At 41.1% G+C, this 16,509-nt stretch overlaps 1 protein-coding gene across 3 annotated transcripts in view; it reads left to right on the top strand.

Moving 5' to 3' along the window:
• TGFBR3 (transforming growth factor beta receptor 3) overlaps nucleotides 1-16,509 on the top strand; it is a 114,173-nt gene that overhangs the window by 51,300 nt on the left and 46,364 nt on the right. For all 3 annotated transcript variants that reach the window (XM_057429069.1, XM_057429068.1, XM_057429070.1), the window contains one exon: nucleotides 13,771-13,908. In XM_057429069.1, the coding sequence (XP_057285052.1) occupies nucleotides 13,771-13,908 (138 nt within the window). The remainder of the gene's footprint in view (nucleotides 1-13,770; nucleotides 13,909-16,509) is intronic.

Genomic DNA, 16,509 nt, shown 5'->3' with positions numbered 1-16,509 from the left:
CTGCCTGGGTGCTGGACTGAATCAGAAGTGAAGCACATAGTAGATCTTAAAGCTCTAAATGATACTGACAGCGTGCTCCACAGAAATTGTAATCATTCAGTGTCTTTCTCAGGTGATGCAATTTTTACTGAAAGCAGCAGCTTGCATGCAGCTAATACGCTATATGGCACTGATGTCTTATAAAGGAACACTGAATTGCCATGTCTTTAAAAAACAAAGAATCCAATAGCCACCCAGCCTCTGTTTCTTAGAACCCTTACAACCCTCTTCCTCCTCTTCATTAGCACTTTGAAGCATCTGTGCTTGCATAAAATCCAGCCTTTTTTTAATGTGTTTTTTTTTCATCTTGTTTGCTCTGGACTGCAGTGTTTGTGGGATGTTTTTAGCCAGCTCTGGATTTGCTGGTCACTGGGATTTGGCAATCTTTTCAAGTCCTGCCCACCAGAACTGCCAGCGGAAGTCATGTGTCGGCCAGAGGAGTCTGTTTGTGCAGAGCCTGCTGTCCTGCAGGAGCATGGCTTGCTGCATGCTGCCCTTAAAGAGGCAGCAGTGACTTCTCGTGCCTTGGAAAGTCATGGTATTTTCCACGGTTAGAAAAGGGACTGTTTGCTGTGCGCAGGAAGTGAGACCTGTTCTCGGTTTCAGAGCTGCATGGAACAGTGACTGAAGCCATGCCAAGGCCCAGCACAGATAGCTAAAGGGTTCAAACAGAAGAATGTCAGAACGACTTCTCTGGTCTCTCATATTGTTCAGTTTTGCTGACTGCTATTTAAAATGACCTGATGGACTCTTCTTTTCCTCTGCTTCAAGTGCCCAGTGGGTACTGTTATGCAGTTGTTGTACTGTAGAGGGAAAGGGGGCTACTGCTGCTGTATTTACTAGATGAACTCTTCCGCTGCTTGTGTGTGTAAGCACACTGCACATTACTCACATGTTCTCTTAGTGTGTTTTGATTTTTGTCCTAAACTGTGATTCACATTTGTGGTCTCCAGTCCCCTCCTCAGAGCTTCTCTCTGACATGCCCTGGAGTATTTATGAATTACTGCTTTGTCTATAGTTAATTTCCCCAAGAAAAGGTAATTAAGGAAGTGATGACATTTCAGGAGTCATGACAAACAGGAGTCTGTTTCTATCACAAACTTGATGGGCAGGTTCCAGTCTAGCTTTGGGCTCACAGAATTAGAATGGTTTGGCTTGGAGAGGACCTTAAGTTCCAACCCCCTGCTATACGTGAGAGAGGTGTTGGAGCACCACTTGTCATGAGTGGTTATCTTTATGTTGTTCTCTGGAGTGTCTGTTTGAACCAAAAGCTGTATTCAGTGAAGCTGTTCTCCTCCAACCTCCCAGCATTGAGGAAAACTTCCAATATAAATTGTGTAGAGCTGTGCCTGACCATCATGCTCCTCTTGTATCAGCTAAAAAAGTAAAACCTTACAGTGGCAAGATATAAGAGGCACAAATGGTTTAATTGTGGGTTGGTTTTTTTTTTTAATGTAGATTATGCTTTTGATAACACCATATACTCAAGTTTGTGTTTCTCTAAAAGAGCATCTTATTTCCCTTGTGACACATAAACAGAGTACTTCTGCAGGGGTAAAACTTGTTATTTAAAGAAGATGCGAAAGTAGCACCACCGTGAGGTACAAGCATCTGAAACTTAAATTGCTTGAAAAAGTTTGAAGGAATTACAGGTAATTTATAGCTGATAGTGCCTCTTTAACAAGTGCCATGGCAATTTAGAATACAGAAGTATTTTTCTTCTGGTTGGAGCTGATGCTGTATGTGATAAACATGACTCTGGCAATGTTTCTAGATGAGAAGTAATATTTGATGATGAGCCAAATCTTATCAGTAAGGGAAAAGTATTAAAACATGTCACCTTTCTGGAGATAAAAGGCATTCTCTAACCCTGAAGGCTGGTTGAAGCCTGGCTTGCCCTTTTGTCATCACTCAAGGATGCAGAGTCTTCATTTCTTCTGCACAAACATGATCTGCTAGCGCATGCAAATACGTAAGTAAAGTTTTGAGGCCTGTTGGGAAATGTGACTCTGCATGACATTAGTTTTGCAGAGAAGCACAGTGCACTTGCTTTGCAGTATCCTTTCAGAATAGACCGTTGGAACGTTGCTTCTTTCCTCCATTAATTTGGTTTCAAGTGATACTTGCATTGAGGATGCTGAAAAATGCACCTGAAGCGACAGGGGAAAATACAACACACAAGCAGTCTGTTCTTACACTTAGGTGGAAAGCATGCCAGTATTTTCTTCAGTAAACCTGTTTTCAAGCAAGAATTTGCAACACAGTGCAGATAAGTGCACAGAGTGGCATCATTGTGTAAGCAAATACTTGCATGGCAGCCTCAGTTAATGTCTTCTGGCACATTTTGTCAGTTCTCATGGCTTTGATTCTGCAAGCATATACAATATATATATATATATAAGGCCTGATTAAATAGAAGATTTGGTTCGTTGGGGGTTTGGTGATTATGGTTTTTTTTCCTTTTTTTCTATGTAATCAATATCATAAGTTCATTCTTTGAACTGTTCCCTGAATACTATTTTGTTTGTACAGGGAGTAGTAAAAGTTCTGATTGTTTTCTCAAGTTTCCAAATAGAAAAAACTTGGGAAGAATGAAGACCTGCTGCAGAGGAGTAAGAAGACAATGTGTTGGTTACAGTTACTTTGAATCTTCTAAAAGCAGTTTCCATTGTATTTAATTCCTAATACATTTGTGAGAGTCTGTATTGCACCAACTCCTACTCAGGCTGGTGTGTTACTGACAATAAAGTCAACAAAACTGTTCCCTAAATCTGGTGGTGCTGCCCAGTGTTTTAGTTTTTTATGACTCATGCACACACGCTGTTCTTTACTCTGGCTTGGGAAGCAAGACTTTGGTTTTACATGTCCAATAAAAACGTGAACTCCACATTTTACACATCCCAGTGTGACTGTGCCTCTCTAAAAGACACCTGTAGAATGACGTTTCTTTTTTCCACTGTTAGATCTATGTGTGATCTGGCTGAAAAACCTTACAGGAACAAATTGTTTTATATGTTTTTCAAATGGCATAACCCTTTGTCCTGCAGTCTTTCCATCATCTCATGTTTGTTTGTAATGTTTTTTGCTTTGTGAAGCCTCATTGTCTCAGCCTCTTCCCCTTCCCCACCTGCAGCTTTTGAAACAAGTGAGAAGTGTTCATCCTTTCAGGATTTACCCTGAGATTTGGATAATTCTGTATTCAGATTCCAGTTTTTCTGTGGTGTTCTTGTGACACCATGTGCTCTGTTACATCTGCATGTTGTTCTGCAGTTGAGGGAACTGTGAACTTGCTGTGTCTACTGGCAGAGATGAGATAGTGCTAATTCTGAGTCTCTGAACCCACAGTTACTATCATACTCTGATTAATGAGAGGTGTTGGGAGGCAAGATGTACCACCACGGTATCAACGCATTAATGCAGCTGTGTAATTTCTGGTTGGGTGGCTAGCACCTATCTAACCAACTGAAAAATACAGGTGGTGGAATCTTGTGGTTACCTGTGGCTACCTACAGGCTTTTCGCCTGTGTAGATTTGCTCAGAATGCCCCAAATGCATTTAAGGAAAGGGGTCCTGGAGCAGTTTGTCATCTGGCTTCTACCTGTCAGTTTAAGAAACGTTTGCTTTGGGGTAGAAGCTGCTCTTTAGTATGTACCTATATATCCCTCAATTTAGTGGTTAAATCCTTCCCTCCCCACCTTTGTTTTTTCAGGGTGTTGGGCACTATGTTACGCAACTATCTGGTAATAGTACAGGGATGGGAGAAAGGAAAAGGAGTATAAAATTAAACTTACATTGCAGCCCAACTGATTGACCGAAGAAAAGCACAGATCTGCAATATATCTACACATAAGTGCAGAATTGTCTGGGAAAAAGTTGGCTTTTCACATGAGTCTGCTGCCTTAATTGTTAAAGTAAAACTTAGTCTGATGTGATACCATTTTGTGAATAGGCCACTTAAGAACAGTAGGGGAGATACTGTACTTGTGGCTTACAGGAATGGATCCTGTGCCCTTAAACAGCTCTAAAGCCAACAAGAGATTTTCCCACAAGATGTATAAAAGGATGACTTTCCCCTTAGGATTCATTATATGGCATGTGAACAGTATTGGCATCTAATGATTTATGCAAAGCTGAGTGAAACATTGTGGTTTTAGGTCTCAAGAGCTGGGAAGCTTAGTTACTATGTGGAAGGGCAGATGGCACAAATGGTTTCACTTTATCTTTGGGAGCCTGAGCATCTATTTTGGGTCACAAGAGGAATGTGTGAAGTGGCCCCAGCCTTGCTCTGGTGGGCATGGGCTTTCCATTAATGATCCCTGGGGCTGTCACTGTGGGCAGTCCTTGTTCTGCAGGTGCCCACAGCAGGGGTGGCCTGTGAAGATCAGATCTGATTGTCAGAGCTGGGTGAGATACTTGTGCAGAGATGGTTTTGAAAACTTGCTTTTCAGGAGAATTCTGGTTCTCCAAATGATATAATGCATGAGATAACACAGCAGAAGTAAAAAACTGGGTTGAAATATATACATACACAGGGAAAGATGGATCTTGTATTACTCAGATAAACAAAACTCAAGTAGACAGTTTACACTGTGTATGATGTCTACATAAAATTTATCAGTAAGCTCTTTGGGTTATACTTTTGAATCATAGAATCAACCAGGTTGGAAAATACCTTTAAGATCAAGTCCAACCATCCCCCAGCACTGCCAAGGCCATCACTAACCCATATCATTGAGGGCCTTGTCTACATGGTTTGTGAATACTTCCAAGGATGGTGACTCCAGCACTGCCCTGGGCAACCTGTTCCAGTGCCTGAGCACCCTCTCGATGAAGAAATCATTCCTAATATCCAGTCTACATCTCGCCTGGTGCAGCTCGAGGCCATTTCCTCTTGTTCTATTGCTTGTTACTTAGGAGAAGGGACCAACCCCACCTCACTACCTCCTTCTTTCAAACAGTTGTAGAGAGTGAAAAGGTCCCCCATGAGCCTTCTTGTCTCCAGTCTAAACCCCCCCAGCCATTAAGATCATTGTCACAGAAGTAGCACAGTCTGAGTATGACTTGTGCTAATACAGTTATTACCCTTTGAGTTCTAAATCTGCTGTCCTTACATAAAGCCTCAAGTTTTTTCACTTTTCTTATTCTCTTACTGTGAAAGTAATACCTCTTTCTAGTGCAAATTAGGACTTCAGTAACCATCCTGCCAGTTTGTCAAGTTATTTGTATTAGGAATAGCTTTGCTCTGAATATTTTGATTACCTAGCTATTTGCATAAATTATTATCATCTAACACAATGTGCTTGCATTTGGCAGCTCCAGCTTAAAATAGCAACTTTGGAATGCTAGAAATTAACTGAAATTTATCTGAAGATAAATTATGTGACTTAGCCATGGGCAGAAACGGTCCAACGTTTTCATGAAGTTAGAACTACTATTTTATAGTATTGTGTAAGAACTACTACTTGTGTATGAACTGTCTGATGCTGCGTGAGCTGTGGGGCTTTCTGAATGGGCACTTCCATCACTGCATTTCCAGTTAAAACTTGCCAGCACAGTTGCCTACTCTTAAACTTTTGAGGAGAAAGTTGTTACTGGTGCAGTTGAAAATGGCAGCACTGCCAGATACTGAGCAGCATGTTTAGTTCTATACAGCATGCAACTGTACTATACTGTGCTCATCTTGCACATAACGTATTTGACATTTTACTTGTGGTTGGATTTTTCAGTCTGTCTGGAGCAGCTGAATTACAAATCCATGTGAGGAGTCTATACCTAAATGTGCTGTAATACCATCCTGTTACACAAGTCCTCAGCTTTGTCATTTAATATTTAGGGCTAGAAAGGTACCAGAACATAGACTGGAGGGAGAACTACAGACAACATTTGAATATGCTGCAAGCTATTAGTGTTTTGTTCAAATGGACTCTGTTTATCAGGCTGTTGGACACAGCTGCCATGTCAGTGGATGGGCAGGTCAGTTTTCAGGTTGGTTCTGAGGGTAAACTTTAGATCTTTGTTAAAAGTACTGTTACATCTGAGTACATTGCTTTTCTCTGAGGATAACATGTGCCAAATATAGAGCTGATGCTGTGTCCTCACTGAGGGTGAAGGGAGCTTTGCTTAGTTCTTCTCTTGAGCACACAAGCTGAGGCTGCATTTCTGCTCTGAGCCATTAATAATGCATCTTCATTTTAAAGTGGCCTTCTGAGAGCATCATGTATACTTCAAAATAGTTTATTGGTGCATTCTGGCATGCATGTGGTGCAGGAGCATGCAATGGTCTGTAGTTTATATTTGGGTAGTTCTCATCAACCTTTCTGTTCTGTTGCATAATTTTTGGAGCCCAGTTTTCCATTCTGGGTTGTGGTAGATCATAAGCGCCAGCGGATTTGCAGTAGTATGGGACCACATCAGTCCCGCTTAATGCTTCATTAGAATTATGCCAGGGGTGAATCTTTCCCATGATTTTCAGAACCGAGCTATAACTGCTGTTTAGTCAATCTGATTCTCTTCTTAGAGTGTGGGTGAGAAGGTCCAGGCAATACCAGTCCATTTGCAACTATGTATTTAGGATAAAATAAGCAAAGGGTTTATTTTAAAATGAGAGTGTTACATGAGCCTTGGAAATAAATTCAGTCTTCCACACACCTGGTAATTGCTACCAGGGACTTAGACCCCTTCCCCGAGGACTGAACCGTGCCTCATCCTGGCAGTAATTCAAAAAGAAAAGGCTTTCCCTCCCCACATGTGCTTCATGCATTGCAGCCCCCCCTGCTTTCTCCCAAAGGGGCTGGTCCCTGCCCCAGCAGCATCCTTTAGTGCTGGCCTGACAGAAAGACGGAAGCATGGTGCACCTGGCAAGGGCTGTAAGGGTGGCACAGCTTTGAGTTCTGCAGGAGAAAAAGTAACTGTGTGTGGATGTGAGTGCTTGTTTTTAATGGCATTGCAGTTTTCCTGGAGATACTTATTTCTGTGATGCTGTTCTGAAGATCTTCTGTCTCATTGCTGGGCTAAGTTTTAAAAATAAATAGGTCCTTGCCCTGTGCAAATGAGTGTGGCAGGGATCTTGTGCTTTTAGGAACTGGCTTATACCATAGTTTGATTTAAGAGTGTGAAGATGTAACCCTTTACACAAAAGTACCTTTAAGCAGTGACACCACGTGAATATATTTTGTGTTTCTTGGAAAAATCAGCAAACTTTCTCTCAGAAACTGTTGGCTTCCAAAAGCTGGACGTTGCAATCTACTATAACTGGCTCAGTATCAAAAGTGTAACACAATATTCAGTGAGCATAGCAAAAACACAAGGCAGGGGGAGGAGGGAAGTGTTCCATTTTGAATTCACAGTGCCTGCCTAAAGAATACACTTTTGCTTTCATCTTAGAAGAAAAACTGGCCTGGAGATCCATCCTAAAGCATTTGATTAACACTTTTATAAATCAGTGCAGTACCAGATCCCACCAAAGGAAGTGGATTCATGGATTAATCCTTGACTGAATTCTTTTAGAAACAATGTATGGACATTAATGTTCTTCATGTGGATTTCAGTAGAAATTCTAAACCTCTTATATTGAATATTACACAGTGATGAATTGTGAAGATAAGTTTCTTCATGTTAGTTTCTTTGACTGCTACAATACCAGAGTAATTTGTCTATTACATATTAACGAAAAGAGTGAAAACACTTAATAGAGGGCAGTGACAGGTATAGATCTTCAAATTTCAGTTCTGTATTTTACCTGCTTTGTACTGATTACCTTAATCTTTGCAGCTGAGCAGTGAGTTAAGAAGTCACAAATCCCTCTTAAGTGCATCACTTTTAAGTCAGAAAATGTGTTTATATGGTCTGAGAGTTAAAAATTCATTTTTCTCTATTAAAGAACAGCTGTCCTAGCCTGGGCAGTGTAATTCAATACAGCACAGCACATTTTGTGCACATTTATTAGCACAAATTCATAATGGCTGTTTTGGAAAATGTGCTATGAATTTCTCTAAAGCCCTTCACACTGGAATAGTTAATTCAACCTTACAAATCCTTGGCACTTGACTTTCATCTTTTTAGAACAAAACGCAGAGGCTGTGATCTGATGCCTTGAAGTCGGCAAAACAAAATGGTACTTTACCAGCAGCATTTACTTTGATCAGTTTTCACCATTTGTGCCCTTGCCTTTCACGTAGTACAAATTGCTTTACCAGAGGAAAGGGGCAGGAGCCCGCAGACTGTTTTTGTAGTTGGTTTCTGTGGTGATACTCAGCCTTCCATGAAACTGTGATCCCTGGGGATAGAGGAGCCTCAGCAGCTGCCTCAACTGTGCTGCTGCAAGAGACCTTAAAAGAACTCTGTGGAGACTGTGCAGACAGCAGTGACCAGCATGGATACATGCAAACAGACCTGGCTTGATAGACATGGCACCTCTGAAATGTCTTATCTTTTAAAGGTCTTTATTTTTCTACAGTTTTTATGACATACATTGGAAAATCTATCAGAAATGGCAGAACTTCTCTGTGGTTCATGTCCTAGTCACAGTTCTATGCTTTGTGTTGGTGTGCTTTTTAAAAGTGAATTTGTAGGGTTTGTCATAAGGTGTTTTTAGACTAGCTCTAATCTTTACTTTTCACCTCTGACCAAGTTGTCATATTCCTCACAAGTTAGTCATGTATTGTGTGGAGGAGTGTGTGCCAGAGGAGGCTGCAAGGGCAGACGTGGGTCTGGAAGAGGAGCTTGCTCTGACAAACAGCTGCTGAAGCTGAGCCTTGTCGAGAGGACTGCTGCTGACACACATGTCCAGAAGGTCTGGCTTAACTGTTGATTGTACAATGAAGCTTCTGGCTATGCTCATCTATGGAAGCGAGGCATGTGTTAGACTTACTGTCCCGTTTGCAGCACTGTGCAGTTCTGGTGTCCTCAACATAAGAAGGACATGGAGCTGTTGGAGCAAGTGCTGAGGAGGTGTCATGAAGATGATCAGGGGACTGGAGCACCTCCCGTATGAAGACAGGCTGAGAAAGTTGGGGCTGTTCAGCCTGGAGAAGAGAAGGCTGCGTGGAGACCTCATAGCAGCCTTCCAGTATCTGAAGGGGGCCTACAAGGATGCTGGAGAGGGGCTCTCCATTAGGGGCTGTAACGATAGGACAAGGGGTGATGAGTTTAAAGTTAAACAGCGGAAGTTCAGGTTAGATACGTGGAAGAAGTTCTTTACTGTGAAGGTGGTGAGGCCCTGGAACAGGTTGTCCAAGGAAGTGGTAAATGCCCTATCCCTGGCAGTGTTCAAGGCCAGGTTAGACAGAGCCTTGGGCACCATGGTTTAGTGTGAGGTGTCTCTGCCCATGGCAGGGGGGTTGGAACTGGATGATCTTAAGGTGCTTTCTAACCCAAACCATTCTGTGATTCTATGATTGTCCTTTGTTATCGTTATGCTGATATCTGCATGGTTAAAGTGCTGGTCCTTAATATGTTTTAAAAGCAACTTGGGCAGATCACTAGTAACTGCTTGTTACATGGACTAGGTGAGCTAAAAGTACGTTAGTCCATTTAATAGCTCTGGTTTAAATTTCTTTTGGTATTGTTTGACCAAACTGTCTAAGATGCAAAAGACTTTGAGACAGTATGTTGTTGACAAGTACAAAATGTGTGTGTTTTTATAAGCTTGTTTGAACCTGTAAGAATGGATGGAGAATTTTCCTTTTTAGATACCTAATGTTAAAAAGAAAAAAAAAACGCTTACATGGGAGTTCCAGAAAAATAATGAATTTTACCACAGAGTTCACTGAGTTCAGAATTTCACACCACGTCTTCATATCCAGCTGTACAGAACTGAACAACCGAACTGGTTTCTGATGGAGTTTCTGGGCAATGCTTCACTTAAGTATTTAATAATATGGATGCTGCCAGTGAAAATACAAAAAGAAAGGGAAAAATTCTACTTAGCTTTTTGGCTGTTAATTAGAAACATTTTGTTTGGTGGTTTGAAGTGATCCGGTACCTTTCTGTTAATTTGTGGAGTATTCAGAAGGTGTTATGAATTGTCTAGACACTTGAGAAAGGATGTGCCTTGGAGAGCTCGTAAGCTAAGGTGAGACACAAAGATGGCCAGGGGAAGGGAAGAACACTTAGGATTCAGCCAGTATCTGGCTTAACTGGAGCCACAGTGGGGGCACTCCAGCAGAAATGATGTTTTGGTGAGATAACACTGCAGATCATCCACTGCAGTACTGTGGGTGGAGACAACCGTGGCAGAAGCTAGCAAAAGGGCAAGAGGATGGGAGCTTAACCAAGTGTGATAGTCCACTGACTACTGTTACACAAGGTAAAACCCACATACCTGGCAACTAGGTTGTTGGCAAAATGCTAGTAACTCCCCACAGCAGTTTGATGGAAAAAACTTTCCAAGGGCCAGGAAAAAGCCTCCCATAAGAGATACCACTGTTGCGTATCACCAAGAACAAGCATTTGAATAATTATACTGAGGAGTCCGCTAATTTTGTGTGACTTCTCAGTGGGAGCAGTCGCGTTCAGACAAGGCTGCCCAGCTGCTCCTCTGAAGCAAAAACAAATGATGAAAAATATGATGATAAGGGTGACAGAGGCTACTGCAGAAGCATGATCACATTGACTATATTCTCTCTCAAGTTTAGGACTAGGAATCTGAATCGCACATTCTATGGTTTGTTGCCGTCTCATTCATGAGCAAAGTTACATTTATTCTGAAAACTTTCACAGAGATACTGAATTTGCTAATGAAAAATTAATTGATTTTGTGCTCAAGACCTGTAGCTTTTCTTAAGCTTTTCTTAAGGATCAATCTGCACATTTCAGGCAGAAATGCAGGAAAATTCCATTGTGTGATATAACTTATCCTACAGTTCCAGCCAAAGGCATGGATAGATACATCGCTACTTTTGAATATGGCTCAAACTTTGATTATTTCCATGCATATATGGAAATAGTCATATATGTGCATAATATATACATATTTAATTTCCAAATTATAAAGGAATAGCAGCTACAAAATCTGATGGTAGATCCAGTTGCAAAGAGTCTCTGATTTTCTCACTAAGATGGTGTGATTGCTCTTAATGCTCTCTCATGTGAACAAACCGACAGGCAGAAATCTTCCTGAAGTCTAAAACATCTGTCTTGTCTGATAGATGTTGGCTTTGAATAAACTTGTCTGAGATTAGTTGAAACAGAGATACTTCTCCATTTCCTTATTACCCAAAGGACTTGGCCTAGCTGTTTCTGAGATGAAGTTTTCAGAGTGTGTCATATTTCTTGTATCACTTCTGGTTTTAATAAATACCAGAGGTTTTAAGTACCAGAAATGTTAAAGATTTCTAATAGGAGCTGCTTCTTTACATTGACTTGACATTCTAATGAAAACACAACCAGGGTGCAAACCCAAACTGAGTATATGTGGGCCAGAGTGACAGGGTTGTTACTGTTTTCCTACTCTTGGTTATTTACATAAACCTATATTACAGCTGATTTCATCGATAGTTACATTAGCCTTTACTACCTTTAGGATCAGTATCCTTTAGGAAACCCAGTTATCATTGGGTGTGAAAATGGATGCATATGTTAAGAGTGCATGTGTTTAATATTTATTCCATTTAGTGTAGTAGACTTTCTCTTTGAAACTTTAAAAAAGTTTAAGCTGGATGCACTTTATGCCATTTACAGCTAGGAAAACCCTAATCAGAATAAAAATTGATCTCATATTTGCCAGATCAGGACTGCAAAAGATAGAACTGGGCTGCTTTGGTCATCTTAGATTACAGTATTTTTCGTGCTTTGTAAAAAAATATAACCCCAGAACAAGGTAATAATATTTAATAGTTTAAACAGCTTATTACTAATTAGCTGTGATTACAGCTGAAAACCCACAAGGATTACTGAAAGCTTTTTAATAGCCATGAATTTAATAGCAGTTCTAAACACCTTTTTATTTCTACTTCCATCTCTCCATTTCTAGACAGAACAACAAAGTGGAACCCTTGTAAAACAAATAATGTTATCTTCTTTCTTATTATAGCCTGATACTGTAAAGCAGTTCCTATAGCTAAGGTCATGACTTTGGCATTTGAAGTCTTTGTCATCCTGTTAGCATTCAGAGTGCTGACACCCTGCAGTTACCTAAATGAGGTATTTTATCCTTTTTTTTTCTTTTTTTCTTTTTTATTTTTTCTTCTTTTTTATTTTTTTCTCTCTTCCCCTCTCTCTCTTCCCCTCTCTTCCCCTCTTTCTCTCCAGAAAATGGAGAGATGTGGTAATCTGTGGTATTGTGTGTTTTCTGTTGGAAATGCACAAATACAGCTTGAGCCAAGCAGTGAGGAAGGTGGCTCCTTTAGGTGTAAGGTGGTAGTGCCCAGCCTTCCTGCAGGCAGGACTAGTGCTGCCTGGGCTGCTGGCTGAAGAGAGGAGCCCCACATCTTTAAAGCAGTTTGGGTTGAGCACCAATACAGAATTATTCCTTTAATATCAGTTTTCCAACTAGTTTTAATAAGGATAACAGATAGGGATGTCCTCAGTGCCCCCAGAGGTGTACTTACGGGATTAGACAGCTGTTTCACTACTTTAAGTAGTAAACTGATGCCTACTGCTATGTAAGAATAATGCAGTGAACTCTTAGCACCGTCCATGTCTCAGATTTCCTTTCAAATTCTCTAGCAAGAGACAAAAGGAATTCTGAATTAGCTGTGTGCTCATTTGTGCATGCCACCACTCAAATTGGTGGCTGTGTTTGCTCCCTCTACACTTTTCCTAGGAAGAATTGTGATTGTCCCACCTGCTTCCCACTGTTGAGACATCAGCTTGCCTGCTCAGTCTGTGATAGATCGTCTCCCCATTGTGCACTAAAGCCTTTTTCCTGTAAATCAGGATGAGCTATAAAGCCAAATGCTGACTGCTTAAAATCTTAGATACTGCAAAACCAGTATAATATCAGTTACAAGTTGTTACAAGCTAAACACTGGCAGGCTGTTCTGTCATGCATTTGGTTAGGGTTTTGCCTGAGATTGTGTCCTTTCTAGAAGGACAGCATTGGGACAGAAGGAGCCAGGGAGGAGAGGCTTCCAGCAACTGCAAACTCGTTGCTTACAAGTCACCTCTAACAGGTTGCCTCTCTTCTACGATGTCTGCTTTCCTAGGATCATTTTCCACATGTATTTGTTTAGTCCCTGAAGACAGGCGTTTTCTTTCCCTGGTTTATGTTAGGTTTTTTACTGCAATTCCTTCCACAAATTAGTGCAGTGCTTGCTTTGTGTTTCTGGATGTGTCCCTCCTGTTTTTTGTTTGTTTAGTTTCATTTGTTTTGCAGGTTAGATTTATGCCCTAATAGCATCAGCAGATGAGGTTTGTACTCTAAGCCAGCTTTGTAGGCTACCATCTAGAAACCAGAGTTTGCTTTGCAGTTCTTTTTATCTCCTTGTTCTCCAAGTCTCAGCTTAGTGGTTTGACCTTTTGCATAAGCTATTTTTCATCAGCATTTGCCAAGGTTTTCTTAAACACTTTAGCAGTGCTTCGCAAGCATACAGCACAAACGTTAACTGTTTCATTCTTTGCATTATCTGTGCTCTGCCGACTGATTTTGAGGGGAAATAGATTAGTCTGTAATCTTGAGTCATGAGGTCTGAATGCTGAAAGCTGTAATATATATAAAAAAGACCTTTCAAATTTCACTTTGGTTTTGAAACTTGCAAGGAGGTATTCATATATTTATGTGTTCCTCTGTAGGTCATGTTACATTTGAATCCAATTTCATCAGTGCATATTCACCAAAAGCCTTTGGTGTTTCTTCTCAACTCTCCTTTGCCTCTGGTCTGGAAGCTGAAAACAGAAAGGTTGGCACCTGGAATCCGAAGAGTTTTCTTTGTAAGTACACACAAACCTCTGCCTGCTTTGTATCATAGCTACTGTCGCACAAGACTTGGTTAATGGCATTCATTTGGAAAGTTTTCAAACATACATTAAAAAAAAAAAACAAGTTAAAAGGAGGTCAGGTTTCAGTGTAGGGCTCTGGGGAACAGTTAGGTGCTAGGGCAAAGCAGTTTGGGAAAAGTAACCAATTCCTTGTTAGGTGAATTCAAGGTAAAGACAGCAAACCTGCCTCTTCGGGATGTGCATATCGTGCAATTAGCAGCCGCTCCAGTTCAGAAAGCTGTGAGGTTATAATAGATTGCCAGTCCTGATTAGAAGTTTAATAGTACCATAATGCAAGAAGCCCTAAAGCAATGGGAAATACTATGGGTGGACGCTAGTTGTGTGGTCTGTGACCAAAACAAAAATGTGTATGCATTGAGCTCAATATGTACAATTATGGTTTACTCCTCTAATGGAGCTTTTTTTGACTGAGCTAAGCCCAGAGTGAAGTCATTTTTATTTCTCAGAAAGACTGGAGCACTGCTTATAATGTAGGATCCAAATATTACCTAGTATTTGTAAATCATGTCCTTACAGTTTGCCAGGACATTCAAGTTTTCTATTTGTAGTGAAACAGACAATTTGTTTGGATGAAATTTTTAATGTGTGACATCATGTCTAATCACGAGTTGTCTTTATCAAAGTTGCAGCTTTTACTGTATTCAAGTCTAATTGCAGAACTAACCTTGATTATTTTTAGTTATATCCTTATAGGGTTTAATTTTGCTCCTCCAGCACAGCTGACAGTGGTAGGCAAAACTGTTTCTGCAGTACCAGATAGGAACTTGATGGTGTCACTTATTTATCACCAGCAGGGGAAGATGAACAGTACTGCAGCATTAGTGCACTGGAAAGGGACAATGCTCTCTCAGTTGACCTGCTATAGTGGTGACACCATTAAGTGCATCAGGAGTCTTACCACTTGCTGGACACCTAAAGTTTTCTGCGTTTATTTTTTTCCTGTCATCAGGGTATACGAGTAGAAGTATCCTTGATATTTTGAACTCTGAAGGACTCCATCCTGGTTTTGGTACAGTGTTACTGATTGGTGCAAAGAACATTTGCTTTTTTTGTCTTCTAAGGTATTCATAATCTTAGGTTTTCTCATTGCTGTGTTAGAGACTCTTGACTGTTACCTTCTTGTTGAGCATTCCTGGTATATGTTCTTAGTGCAACCAGTACAGTTCAGGTCTGCTTAGAAAATGACTGAGGAACAAGATGATGAAGAACAGTATTGTAAGAGTCCTCATTCCTATCCCGGCCAAAAGAAACAGCACCTTTCATCAGTTAATCAAGTCTTGGATCTACTTCCAGTTTAGATCTCCTCCTACAATTACTACATCATCACTCCATATCAGCTAGTTCAGCTATCTCTTCCCCTCTCTCCTCCTCTTCTTCCTCCTCATTCTTCTCATCCAGGATTTCCCTCTTCCCTCACCTTGCTTCTGGGAGCAGAAGTGCTCTGCTGAAAGCCATCATCTATTTCTGCTCAGCAGACTGCTGGTGTTCAGGCTGCGATCATGCTGGGCTTGCTTGGCTTGGCTCAGCAGGGCTTCAGCAGACTGCATTAGGGCATAGGAACAATAGGAATGTGCCTAGGGCCTTGTCTGCCCAAACTGTACCATTAGCTAACTGTTTGCTTCAGAAAACTGTTTCAAGCTCTCCTGGTTACAAAAACAGGCTTGGAAATGTGAGCAACAGCACTCATGATTTGTGCCAAACAAGAAATTGTCTGACCTCAGGAACTGCCACAGTGGTTTAAACCTGATGCCGCAGGAAGGAGTGCGCTGTCTCTCAGGTGGGGCAGCAGTAGCTGGTAGATGCTACAGGTTCGGTTCTTTGATGGGACTCCAATAACTCCTCTCAGTACTCCAGCCTCTTAGGCTCTGCTGGTCATAGTAAGGGCTGAAAGTCATGGTACTTCATCCATCCTCCTAGCACATGCCTGTGGTGGTAGGATAGGACTACTTCCCAGATAAACTGTGCAGATATGAACAGGGAGCTCACCTTTCCCTTGCAAGGAGTGAACTGGCTCTCAATGTTGACCCATCCCTAATCATGTTTAAACAACTGAATAACAATTTTGTCCCCAACAATTCTGGATCTTTACAAGTGCCATCTGATTCTATGTATTCTTCCTTCCACTGTGTTAAGGTTTCTATTATTTTCTATAAAGAGCTTGAACAAAAAATGCCAGGGTACTGATGACCATTACCTCTCCCAGTTTAGTCCCTCATCCCCTATCGCCACAGAACTGAATTCTCTGTATGCTCTCTTAGCTGCAGGCATAAGCTAACTTCAGCCTGTTATCAGAAGCCCATCAGCTTTCCTGCTTTTCATCTACCAGTTTCTCAGTAGCTAGTGTGGTTGAGATGATAGGCCGTAAGGTTACAGGCTGAACAACTTCAACTGTTCCCCATGGATTTTCCACAGTTCCACTCTACACACAGGGACAAATGCATTGTTTTCCCAAAAGTTTTTTGAAGAAAAGAGCACTGGGAAATGCTGAGGAAGTCCTAGCAGCACTTGTGGGTGAGTGCAATATGCTGAAAA

Source organism: Pezoporus wallicus, unplaced genomic scaffold (assembly GCF_028554395.1).
Source record: "Pezoporus wallicus isolate ANWC-B61680 ecotype Strahan unplaced genomic scaffold, APGP_CSIRO_Pwel_v1 contig_593, whole genome shotgun sequence".
Taxonomy (NCBI): Eukaryota; Metazoa; Chordata; class Aves; order Psittaciformes; family Psittacidae; genus Pezoporus; species Pezoporus wallicus.
Note: the sequence above shows the minus strand (reverse complement) of the source record. Positions and strands in the feature narration are given on the sequence as shown.